We start from the raw sequence: 12,313 nt of genomic DNA, 5'->3' as shown, positions 1-12,313 counted from the left end.
ACGCCCTCAAATTACCCCATGTATGGATACTGCGATTCCTACCTCGCAATCCTCAAATGCGAGCCTCCCACGGTCTTCCTAGCGCTAGTTGGCACACCCACATTCCTTCCACTATTCCGCCTCATACCCTCTAGCTTAGCTTTCAGCTGCTCATGGATTTTCCTATTTTGCGCCCAACTATCAGCTAACTTCTGCATGCGGATCGCAGCAATAACAGCGATAGCCGCAGACTTGAGCTTAGGTCGACGATCGTGTACGGTGACGTCGGGAGTAATGCCCATCTGAGAGATGAGATTGAGATCTTCTTGATTACTGGTGAGGTGTTAGTGGTTATATCGCAGGAAGAATGAAGTAGAAAAGAATTCGTGACATACCATTCATTGTAAGTTTGAATCTGCATCAAGAAGAACTTCTTTTGGTACCCAAGGGCTTCACGGAACGCCTCTGCTCGCGAGCATCGAGCGCGGAGGAACTGTATTTGCTTGGCGAGACCGTTGATTTCTTTGATATGGCGTTTTGTAAGGTTCTCCGCCTGTTCATCGAGATCAATCGCATCCTGGCTGGCCTTTTGTTGGATAGCCTTCGACGACGCTTGTATGAGACGAAGCTGTGATTCCTTTTCACGAAGATGTGACTGCAAGTCTCGTAATTGACGCTCAAGGGCGGACTGTTGATCGCGCGCTGTCGACTTGGCTTCGGATAGGAGCTTGCGATGTTGAACGTCCTTGTCGCGGATTCGTAATTCCAGATCGTGAATCTTGTTCTCAAGAGCAGCCTTCTGTTCGCGTTGTGCTGCACGGGACTCAGATTGCAGAGCTCCATTCTGGTTCTCCTTTTCGCGTATCATGGATTCCAGAACGGTTATCTTCTCTTCGAGTGAGGCCTTCTCCTCGGCAACTTCGTCGGCGTCTTCTTGCAGAACCTCTATCTCAGCTTCGAAGTCGTCCTTCTCCCGGCGGGCGTTTTCTCTGAGTTCTTCCAGGGCTTCCAGGCGCTCTTCTGCTAGTCGTTGTAGGGCATCAACTTGACTCCTCTGCTCGTTCAACTCCTCGCGTATGTTCTCCAGCTCATCGTCACGCTTGCGTACTAGGTCCTGCATGACGTCAATCTGGGTATCGGGCTCGTCGGCGTGGCTTCGTAATGCATCAAGCTCAGCTTCGCGGTCGGAGATTGCTCGTCGCGCTGTATCTAGCTCTCGTGTTCTGTCACTGAGATCATTCCTGAGCTGCTTAAGCTCCTTGAGTGTTGTCTCTTGTGCCTCAATCTTCTTTTGCAAGGCGGCCATATCACGCTCACGGGCTTGCAACGTTGATTGCAAGCTTGACAGATCTCGAGATAGCGCATCCCGTTCACGTGTGATCTTCTGAAGTGCTTCGATCTGTGTGTCCCTGCCAGACACAGCGGACCGTAGATTGCGCATTTCACTTTCGATGTCTTTACGTTCCTGTCGAAGAGTGGCTACCAAGGTGTCGCGGTCGTTGTTGCCTCTTCGCAAGACCTCCACTTGCTCGTCTTTGCTCGACATCTTCGAGACCAAGTTGTCACGCTCGCGACGAAGATTTGAGAGTTCGCGCGAGAGGCTGTCACGTTCTCGTGTGGCGTTGTTGAGCGCCTGCACCTGAGCATCTTTACTGCTTAGATTTGAACGAAGGCCGGTAAGCTCTTGGGTCGCATCATCGCGCTCACGTCGTAGCGTATTTAATCCGTCTAGCTCGCGGTCCTTCTGGTTGAGATCGCGTCGAAGCTGTTGCAACTGCTGTTCGTATGCGGACGCCTCGCGTTGTAGACGTGCAATCTGCTGCATCGCGTCTTGGTGTTGCTTGCGGAAGTCGTCCAGCTCATCGGCTCTTGATTCAGCAGCATCAACTCTCGACTGCAGTAGTTCAATCTCAACGCCCTTCTCGCGAGTGATCTCAACCACCTTTTGTCTGGCATCATTGGCGGACTGTTGCGCCAATTGAACCTGATTGTCACCCTGAGACTCTGCAAGCTCCAAGCGTTCGCGTAGAGCATCCATCTCGGCATCCTTTTCGTTCTGGATGGTCTGGAGGCGTCGCTGTAGCTCCCGGAGTTCGGCATCCTTTTCGCGCTCCATCGAACGTAGGCGTTCCTCAATGATAGAGAGTTCATGACGTTTTTGCTCCTCTGCGGCTTCGAGATCGTTTTCGGCTTCGTCAAGGCTTTCATTCAGTTCCCGAATTTCCTGGTTCTTGCTAGCGGTAGCAGTATCAAGCTTGGACTTCAAGGCATCGATCTCGGTATTCTTTTCGCGCTCAACCGCGCTGAGCTGTTCTTGAAGATCTTCAATCGTCTCGATTTGATCGGCCAGTCGACGCTCCTTCTCTGCCACATCATCTTCTTGTGACCGTTTAGCCGATTGGAGTTGTTCTTCCAAGTCGGCGATGCGCTCGGCTTGGTCCCTGAGTTGTCGGTCCTTCTCCTCGTCACCAGCAGACTGAGAGTTTTGCGCATTCTTCAGCTGCTCTTCCAAATCCCTCATTTGCTCTTCTTGCTCGTCTAGTAACTCATCTCTTCTCGTGAGCTCCGCTTGTGTGTGTTCCAAGTCTGCTTTGACCTTCTCCAGCTCTTCATCAGCGCCCCTCTCTTCTTCTAGCTTCCTTTCAAGACGCTCCACCTCCTCTGCGCGTTCGTCGGCCAGCCTTCGAAGCTCATCCATCTCTTCACGCATGCCTTCATCGACGTGCCGTCGCTTGACCTTCTCGGCGTATTCCCGCAATTGCTGCTTGTATGTGTCGAGCTCCTTCTCAGCGGCTTTAAGGTCTTTGGAGTAGTTCTTTATATCGCGCGCCATCGTAACCTTCTCCGACTTAAGGTTAATGTTCTCTTCCATGGCTTGTCGGTTGAATTCAGGGCCCATCTTTTTCAGGTTCTCTTCGAGGAAATGAATTTTAAGCTTGAGTCCAAAGTTCTCCTTGTCGATCTGCTCAAGACGCTGTAATTGTATTAGGACACACCAAGTGACTGTGGGTGGCTAAGCCGGGGGTATACGTACAGCCTCCTGCTCCCTCAGCGTGAGCACGTTGCCGTTGCCATTATCCATTTCGCCTTCTGCCCTTCTCGGTAACGCTGTGGGTGTGCTCATAGTACTCGAGTTGGGATCTGGCAGCTGCGTGCGCCCATCAACAGAATCGGCGAAGGAACTCGAGTGTATGTCGAATGTGCTCGCCTCGGGCAGCGGGGTGTTGCTAACTTGGAAGCCTGGCTTCATCGCGGCAGGCGTCGTAATCTTGCCGTCGAACAGACCGTTGACCTGGCGTGTCCGATTCGCGGTTGCGCTCTTCAGCATGGGAGTGAATTCGTTCTTCGCGTTCAGTTGACGTCGGGCAGCAAGTGGCTGTCGGGGTGTTCGGGCACCGCTCATCTGTTTGAAGAGGTTGTCGCGGTCTGTCGGCGCATGGAACGTCTCTTCCATGCTAAATGAGGGCTCGTTGACCGTGAAGCGCGTCGTGTCGCCAACCTCTGTGCGAGGTGTATCCGGTAGGTGCGCCATGATATGTAATTTACTCTAGTAGCGCATGAGTGAGAGAAATAGAGAGGTCCTTTGGGGCGCACCTTAGTCGTACGAATGCATCATGTTCCACTTCGTGATAGTACACATGTTGTTTGTTTGGGACGCTTGGACCATGACAGGGATGCAGCCAGCCGCTAGCCGATGCAGGCAAGAAGCCGAAAAGCGTGTCTTCCCCATGTAGTCACGTTACCTCTTTGCCGCCTACACTGGAAAATTCATTGTAGGTTTCGTCGTTTCCTTCTACAGGCCCGGAATCTAGGACTATCGGGTTGAAATCACCTTCACAAACGCCTGGCGCACGTCTTGAGAACGAATCAGAACGAAACCAGTATAAATTTGAGATTGGCTGACTTGGAGAACTGGATTCCACCATCTGGACTGCAAATATCGGAAAATGGACGGCCCTCAGGACGACCTCAAATGGTTTGGTGAAGGGTTCGATGGCTTTCCCAAGAAATTGCCAGATGATGTCGTGGAGTACATGGTCTTCATCATCGAATCTAGACTTTCGGACATCCAGACGAGGGAAAGATTACAAGCTTTTCAGCGCGCTCTGAACGTCCTGGAAAAAAAGTTTCTCAAGGAGTACATATGGCAGCGTGACTCTCTTAAGCTTGATCTAGTCCGCGAAGAAAATCAGTGGTTATTGAGAGGACGATCTAATTACGGCGATAGCGTGGCAGACGAATGGCTTATCGTCTACTTCCTGCGTGAGTTGAGCAAAGAGTTCAAGGATGCATGGATACGCATCTATGACAGTGATGGAGAGTTTCTCCTAATTGAGGCTGCGAATGCGCTACCGAAATGGCTGAACCCTGAAGTTGCCGAGAACAGAGTCTGGATTAACAGTCATCGCCTGCTGATAATACCATTGGGAAAGGAAGAAGACCCTGCCCCTTTGACGCAAGCGCAGGCTTTGCAGGTTATCGACGCGACACCAGCACGACCTCAGCAGTACGTCAAAGTTGAGAAGGAAGCTTTTCATCGCCTGGCTGGATATCCCGCCGCGATATCTGAAAATCAACATCATGCGACACTTCCACTGCCTAGGAAGGTTGCGCATATCCTGCATGTCAATCCATCCTATATTGCACCAGCGGTCGAAGCCTTTTATCTTAGAGACCCCATCTCCATCCGGCTCCTACAACCCGAAAAGTCTAAAACCTCTCTCACATTCCCGCCGGAAGATTTTGTCGACGTCAGCGTTCGCTTCACCAAAGTCCTTTACGCTCAGCTTCTAGGTCAGCACTGGGAACCCCCAGCACCATGGGACGCAGCATTAGAGCAGCTCGCCAAGTCTGGTAGACCGACCGAGAAAGCAGAGATCGGTATCAAGATCACAGCAGGCATGCAGATGCTCCTATCACACTCCTTATACACCTCTCGCAAACCGACGCGTGAGATTGCTCTCCTTCTACAAGACTTGGAAAACGGCGACGATACACTTCCCACCGATACCGAAATCGCCAAATGGCCCAAGCGTGAGGACGATGAGGGATGGCTGAATATCGACTTTTCTGAGTTTGAGAAGGAGCTAGAAGGCAAGGGAAGCGGTGAAAAAGGAGCATTTGGTGACAAGAATGCAGAGGAGAATCTGAAGAAGATGGTTGCACGGTTTAATGACTTCCTGGCTGACAACGAAGCGGGTGCGGAGGGTGCTGATGGTGTTATGGACCCCATGGATATGGACAACGACTCCGACGCAGGCGACAGAGGATGGGAGGACCCTGAAGATAGCGACTCCCCAGCTGAGAACGATACCACGAGCAAAGGCAAAGGCAAAGCGAAAGCCATGACTAGCGAGGATGAGGGTGATACAGACGAGGAAGAGGATGCAGAAGCCGATGCGGAGTACGCGGAGTACGAGCAAGCCTTCGAAAAGTTCATGATGTTGCCCGCAGCGGAGAAAGCCATCCTCACCGATGAAGCTCGTGCATTAGCTCTCGAACAAGATGCTGAGAAGGAAGAAGACGAAGAAATCCGAAAACTCACCGAAATGATGGAAGCTGAGCTCTTCAGTCACGGCGCATTGAACGTCAACTCCAAGTCCGGCCATAAGCCAGGAACGGGGCTTCTATCTGATAGTAAAGGGAAGGGCAAAGGAAAGTTGCAGGAGGTTGCCGAAGAGGATGAGGAGAATGAAGACGATGAACTCCTTGACGAAGACTACAACCTTGCTGATAATATGCTAAAGGCTTTCAAAGGCCAAGCTGGCATGGCGGGCCCGGCAGGCAACATGATGAGGGCGATGGGCGTGCAGTTTCCACAGGACGCTGACGACGAGGTCAGGGGTGGCAGTAGTAAGAGTAAAGGGATAAGCGGAGCCTGAGGCGTTCATTAAATCAGGATGAAGGCGACGCCCTATCGTGGAGTCGAGAATTCGGTCCGGGATAACAGCACAAGCGTCTGTGATAGCTTAAAATCGGACCAGCGCCTGATTGCACCAATCATCTCCAGAGCTACACAGAGCGTAGCACATACTGAACTATTCACTCCAACGCTGCACCACCACTCCAGTCTCCTTCTTTCATCCACTTATACTTACCTCCACCCACCGCCAATCCCAGCGCATCTATCTCTTCCTTGTTCCCATCCTCCTCCCACGTCCCATGCCACATTCGTACCAATCTCCTATAGATTGGCGAACTTTCAGCCACTAACTTCTGTCTTCTTGTCATGATTTCTGTCTGACTTTTTTCCTTGATATCCGCGAGCACCGCTATATCCTTGTCGTCTTTCCCTTCTACATACAAACGCAAAATGGTTTCGTCTTCTTGCGGAGTAAAATCATGAAATTCTTTGCGTCGCCTGAGGGCGAGAACGTCTTCGGGGACTCTTGTCGTTGCCCGGAGGACTTGCCACCGGGATTGGATCGCCTTATCCGGGATGCTGATCTCCTGGGCAATCTGGTTAGGGGTTAGCCCGCGGCGTCGGCCATCGATAATTGCGGTATCGAGTTCGGAAGTCCAGGTTATGGAAGCACTTTCGTCTCTCTGTTGGATGATGGAGTAGCGATGTTGCACAGATTGTGTGGAGCGGTTTAGGGCGACTGCTGTGTCTTTGTAAGTTTTGTTTTCCACTTTGATGAGGTGGAGGAGTTTATTCTCCTCCTCGTAGTTCCAGCGACGCAACTCTTTGAGAGGTTCGGGTGCAACAGATTGACGGTAAGATTCGGCGTCCATGATAATATAAAAATATGAATAGGATTTTTGAAGTTGATTGGTTGATTTCGAGTTCCATTGACGGTAGACTTACTAAGGCGCACAATAATACCGGATATATCTGGAGAAGAGAGTGCAGGTGCATGGTAAATGGTACTTGCGTAGGTGATATTGGCCCCATGATAACTAACTAATAGACTTTCACTATACTGCTATCGGTCGTATTATGTAGCTCATTCTACAAGTTGAGCAAAGGAATGAAGGGCGGAAAAGAGAGCCAGAGTTAGGTCTTTTAGCCCGGAATACACAACGACTCCCTTACCTACTAATCCCTCAATACCAATATCTACATGCGCTACATTGGACTGACCAAAGCTCTACATGTAGCCAACTCTCCACCCGAGCACTGCACATCCTCATTCCTCAAATACCATGAACTCTTCCATAAACTTTTCTGCTTCTTTAACCGCTGCTTTCTCTCTCATTTTCATGTCCGAATCTACCTTCCCCAGTACCATCGCGAACCTCTCCGACAGTTGCGATTTTACTCTCTCTGCGCTCAACTCCACACCCCTCTTCTGCACATCTAAATGAATCTGGTGCTCAAGGGCCTTCGCCACTTGACCACAGAGGTACTGCATAAACTGTAACATGCCACTGTGGACAGCCTGCAGATGTGGAGGTACGAAGTCAGTGTATGTCTCACATGCATTTCGTACAGTCACAACCCACCCACCTCCCATTGTCGTTGCAAACAGCGATTCCCCGCTCCCCAATCTGTTCTTTTACAAGCGATTTCCATTCGTAGATGAGGTATGATCCAACGTACCTGCGGTTCAAAAACCCACATTGGAAGAACGGTTCGCGGGTTTGGGGATGTGGTAACTGGACTATGACGAAATAATAGTCACCGTACTCGTAAGTAATCCCGATCTTGTTGAGGTCGACGATGTGCGGATCAAAGTTGAAAAAGATGCATCGGAAGTACGCAGACGGACCATGGGTCGATTGATTGTAGCGTTTGGCAGATGATGGCGGAATACTGGGTTCGGCTATGGTAGAATCGCTGACCTTTGCCGCACATTGGGTTTCGTTGACTAGACTGTCCGATTGTCCCTTTCCTTCAACAGCTTCAAGAGGACTAGAAACCATAGATGACACTGCAAACATATCCAAACCCCCCGTTTGCTCATATGGATTGTGACAAGAATACTTGGAGATTATGTTGTCGGGGTATGCGGTATTGCTGATGTCCGACACTGAAAGACGGTTGGAGGCTTCCGTTGCATTAGCTAGCGAGTCGCGATCCTCAAGTTCTACCATTCGGGAGGAAGTCGTATTTCATCAGTCGCAACGGAAAGGAAGATTATCTGAGATGGAAGGCGTAACCACGCAAGGCACGGAATTGGATATATAACGCTAGTGGATCTCTACCACGGATACGCGCGAACAACATCAAGTGACCTAAAATTGGTACCGCAACGCGCAAGACCAACTGACAATGGCAAGACCCCAGGTGAGGCGTAAATTAGACTTTATACTCATATTGGTATAGGTAAATCTAAGCGAGGCGATGTGATTGCGACATGGGGTACATAAGCATAGATTTCTGCCGACCTTCACTGAGTATCTACGCCATCTTGAGTCTTTGTATTCACCATCTCGACCAGACTTCAACAAAAATTTCGGATATTGTTTCTCCACCCGGCATCGAAGCGGCGCACACAGCCGTTGGCTTGACCACATCAAACGCAGCCCCCATATCAACATCCGATACTACTATCGCCGAATACAGCGCCTACTATACCCTCTCTTTCGAACCCGATATCGGAGGAGTCGTCACAACCGCACTGCATGCTATACCAAGGGACTTCATCGCCACCGCCTATCCAGAAATCGTCGAAGCTTGGGACAGAAAGAAAACAGACAAATCGGATGAAGCGCTGCATGCCAAACAAAAAATCATCGACTGCGCATGTTGCTTCCAATGTATGTAGCGCGCCGATGAACTAGCAGCACGGAATCCGGGAGTGGTGTGTAACCAGAAACTGCTTGCAGGGATGAGGTGTCATTGGGGTGAACTGCAACAGTGTGGGACGCATTCCCGAGAGAGTAGCTTTCTGGTCCGCAGGGCTGGTCGGGTCACTCATCACGCACAGCCCGAACGAGACTTTGACCGCAATGTCTTGATGGCCGAGGTAGCGCGTGTGCCGGTGTGCAGGTCTTGTGCGAAAAGAGCGATTCTGGACTTGGGTGTTGGATATTGGGGTTGCACTTGCGATCGGGATCGGACGTGTTTTCGTTGTCGGGAGGAGGCCTTGGAGAAGCTCGTTAGGGCGAGGAAGAGATGGCAGGTCGAAGGAAAGTGCGAGACATGTGTTGAATGTGGGGATATGAAAGAGGCAGTGAGGCACGTGGAAGCATGCCTTCTCTGTCGGGGGGTAGCAGTATATAACGAGATTGTATGAAGGGCAATAATACAAAAGTACAGTGCTTGATTTGAAACTATGAATGAGAAATCCATGCTGAAAATACCTACCCGCCAGTTTTGAAAGGTTTACCATCTCCAGAACCATTGTGACCAAACGTCGGCACAGAAATAGTTCAACCGGACCTTTGACGCCATGACCCGTCTAATATTTATAGCGTGGCGTGAGTCTGACGTCCAACTTCCCTACATTCATCGTAAAACAATCTTGGCTGTTGTTCTCGATCGTGCTTCCGTTTTCACCCTCTGCAAAGGTGATCTCGAATGATCGAGTCAAATTGGCCGTAACACTACGCAGCTCCATCATTGCCAACTTCTGGCCAATGCAGTTGTAAGGTCCAGTAAGGAAGGGCAGGAAAGCGCGCTTTTCAATATTGGCACTAGGCCTCTCGTCGGTCCATCGCTCAGGCATGAAGGAAAGAGGCTCCTCCCAGTAGCGTGAATCGCGTTGCAAACTATAGATAGGAATCCAGACGTTGACCTCGCCAGGTATATACGTGCCGTCGGGTAGAGTGAGGCCTTCGGGCGGCGTCTCACGCTGAGGGCCGGAAGGTGTCTGAAATGCGTCAATGATGTATACGAGAGCTCCTCTCAAAGCCACATACAGCAGGGTGTAGGCGCAACGTCTCATTGATGACCCCATCTAAGAATGCACATTCGGTCACATCTTCGACGTCGAGGTGCGCTTTCTGCGGTTCGATCGTATCAATAACAGTGCGAAGTTTGGCTTGGATTTTGAGGTTCTTGCACAATTCGTACAAGAGATAAGAAAGTGTAGCAGAGACAGTGTCACTGGGATTGATGTCAGTAGCAAGATGAAACGACCTCTGCGGAGACTATGGAAAATGTACACAAGTTTACTTACCTGCCAGCTATGATTAGAAGCCGTGAATCAGCGTTCATTTCAGGCGTTATCTGGTCGTTGTTCGGATCCAGTAAACAGGAGAAGACATCTTTCTCTTCGGGAGTGATCTGCTAGCTGTGAGTAAATCGAATCGAAGTAGAAATTTCATCCTATGGGCTTTTACCTTCTTTCGCTCTTCGAGAACCTTAGCACTCCAATCTATGTGTTCGAAGAGAGGTTGTGACCCAATCGGTGTTCGCGCGATGAGGCGCATAGCCCAACTAGTGTGTACAAGGACACTCAAGGGTGCCTGACTATCGTGCAGCAGCTTGATGACATTAGCTTCTTCACCCGATTCTACCATACCAAAGCTGCGGTTAAAGCCGATATCTCCCATTACGTCAAAGCTGTAGAAATTTACCCAGTTTGTGATTCGTACTGACGGCCATGTGGCTTGCTCTTTGAGTTTCGTTATGAGAGCAAGTGCATGTCGATTCAAACGAGGCTCATACTCGCGGAGGGCTTTCGCATTGAATGCACGGTCCCAGACCTTGCGCCTCTGTCGGTGTTCGTTCTTGTTCGTTGTGAAGTGAAGAGCTCGGCCTGCAACTTCGCCGGCTAAATGCAGGTGTTCGAAGTCAGTATATGTCTCACATGCAGTTCGTACAGGGACATTTACTGGTTGAGTATATGGTACTTTTTCTGCACTTGGAAGTGGGTCCATGGACTAAAGCAATAGCATCTGCACAATAGACAGTGACCTCTACAGATTTCAAGATACCAAGTCAGTGTGTCTCACATCTACTCGTACTTTCAAGACTTACCTCGAGGACCAGTTCGAATGACGTCCACTCCATACTGTTTGTGTAAAGAGTCCAGCCATTTGAAATATTGGAAGTTTGTAAAAAGAACACCAGCGAAAACACCATATGACTTGGAGAATTTTGCAAAGAAAGGCCCAGGAATCTTCAAAGTGTTAGCCGGAAAGACTCGACTAATGTTTCCTTACGCTTGCCTTTCGTAAGCGATGATACAGTCCTCTGTGTAGCAATATGCTAACCACCAAGACAATGAAATAAAGTGAAACTGTCCTTGCTGCGAGCTGGATCGCAATGCTCAGATTCTTGGCATGTGTATCGAAAATATATTCGAAAGTCGTGATACATCCGAAGGCTGTCGCCCAGATGCCGATGACTATGTGGAAGGCGTTATCCCACTCGCCACGGTGAAGAACATAATGGGTGATCAGAGCTAGTGACGCGATTAGTGTCTTGCTCTGCACAAAATCAACGACTTTGTATGTCATGGTAGCCGTTGGGCAGAGTAAGAAAGAATCCATAGAGGCATTTGAACAATGGAGAACTAGTTCGAATGATGAAAGGCTTAGGCTGGACCCTGAAAGGCTGAACATTGGAAAGAGGCGCCGAAAGAGTAGGCAGCAGCAGACCGAACAATTGTGAGAATCGGCACAATGGTGACAGCCACAATTGACAGTGGCAAGATCCCGCGGATTCCATGGTTTTATGAATGGCCATCGTCTTGCGGCGCTGTTGATACAGCAAGGGACGCCTCTCTCATGCCGTGCCTCCTACAGATAGTTGGATGCCGCCTACGAATCGTCAGCTTGCAGGGGTCGTATTTGTGGAACAGAAAGATTAACCAACAGCTTTGCACCAGGTGGGGGCGCTAACCTGAGTCCAGGCGGCTGAGGGGATCCCTTGCGCAAGGGCCAGAAGCTGCACGTTCTTTCTTTTCGGAACCCCAGAACGCCTTCCTCCAATCAGACGCAGGTATCTCAGCTTCCAGGACAGATCGCATGGTGTCAATACAGTTGCAAACGCTGCCTACGAGGTGCTTTCCTTTAGTGTAGCCTACTGCAACACAACCGACACTCCTCACTCATTGACTTGCTGATACACATTAACAAGGCTATAGACACCCGGAAGCCTCGAATGTCTCTCGGACTCGTCGCCGCCACGCAGTCATCAACTCTTCCCCGCTCGATCGAACATCGTCACCATCCAACCTATGACTGTGTAAGTCTCTCCTAGATAGTTCATGGCTGATGGATGTGTCATTTTGCATGGCGACTCGATAGTGCAATTGGTAGTCAAGTCTGGATGCATCCGATGCGCCCGGTCGATCAGTTAGCTTGCTTCGAGTGTCTGGAAGCATGTGGCGCCGCATGTGAGAGATCGTATCCGCCACCCTACAAAGCCTTGGTCGATCAAAAACCCAATGTATGTTGAGGTGTTCGAGACTCTCCACTTTCGTCAAGGGGTCAACCC

The 12,313-nt window shown here is 50.1% G+C and overlaps 4 protein-coding genes across 4 annotated transcripts; 1 reads left to right on the top strand and 3 right to left on the bottom strand.

The window, feature by feature from the left end:
- Nucleotides 1–38: 38 nt before the first annotated feature.
- ALTATR162_LOCUS2001 (uncharacterized protein) lies at nucleotides 39–3,511 on the bottom strand (the record flags this gene model as incomplete). Its single annotated transcript, XM_043309603.1, has 3 exons — nucleotides 39–312; nucleotides 375–2,953; nucleotides 3,014–3,511. The coding sequence occupies 3 exons, from the start codon at nucleotides 3,509–3,511 to the stop codon at nucleotides 39–41; spliced, it is 3,351 nt and encodes a 1,116-aa protein (XP_043165538.1).
- A 415-nt stretch (nucleotides 3,512–3,926) lies between these two features.
- Nucleotides 3,927–5,861, top strand: ALTATR162_LOCUS2000 (uncharacterized protein; the record flags this gene model as incomplete). Its single annotated transcript, XM_043309602.1, has 1 exon — nucleotides 3,927–5,861. One exon carries the CDS (start codon nucleotides 3,927–3,929, stop codon nucleotides 5,859–5,861), a length of 1,935 nt encoding a protein of 644 aa, XP_043165537.1.
- Nucleotides 5,862–6,021: 160 nt separating this feature from the next.
- On the bottom strand, nucleotides 6,022–6,714 carry ALTATR162_LOCUS1999 (uncharacterized protein; the record flags this gene model as incomplete). Its single annotated transcript, XM_043309601.1, has 1 exon — nucleotides 6,022–6,714. The coding sequence occupies one exon, from the start codon at nucleotides 6,712–6,714 to the stop codon at nucleotides 6,022–6,024; it is 693 nt and encodes a 230-aa protein (XP_043165536.1).
- A 2,612-nt stretch (nucleotides 6,715–9,326) lies between these two features.
- Nucleotides 9,327–11,331, bottom strand: ALTATR162_LOCUS1998 (uncharacterized protein; the record flags this gene model as incomplete). The annotated part of the gene is made up of 6 exons (XM_043309600.1): nucleotides 9,327–9,737; nucleotides 9,787–9,973; nucleotides 10,047–10,153; nucleotides 10,210–10,643; nucleotides 10,850–10,991; nucleotides 11,035–11,331. The coding sequence occupies 6 exons, from the start codon at nucleotides 11,329–11,331 to the stop codon at nucleotides 9,327–9,329; spliced, it is 1,578 nt and encodes a 525-aa protein (XP_043165535.1).
- Between the last annotated feature and the right edge of the window lie 982 nt (nucleotides 11,332–12,313).

This window comes from Alternaria atra (genome assembly GCF_907166805.1).
Source record: "Alternaria atra isolate CS162 genome assembly, contig: 21, whole genome shotgun sequence".
NCBI lineage: Eukaryota > Fungi > Ascomycota > Dothideomycetes > Pleosporales > Pleosporaceae > Alternaria > Alternaria atra.
Note: the sequence above shows the minus strand (reverse complement) of the source record. Positions and strands in the feature narration are given on the sequence as shown.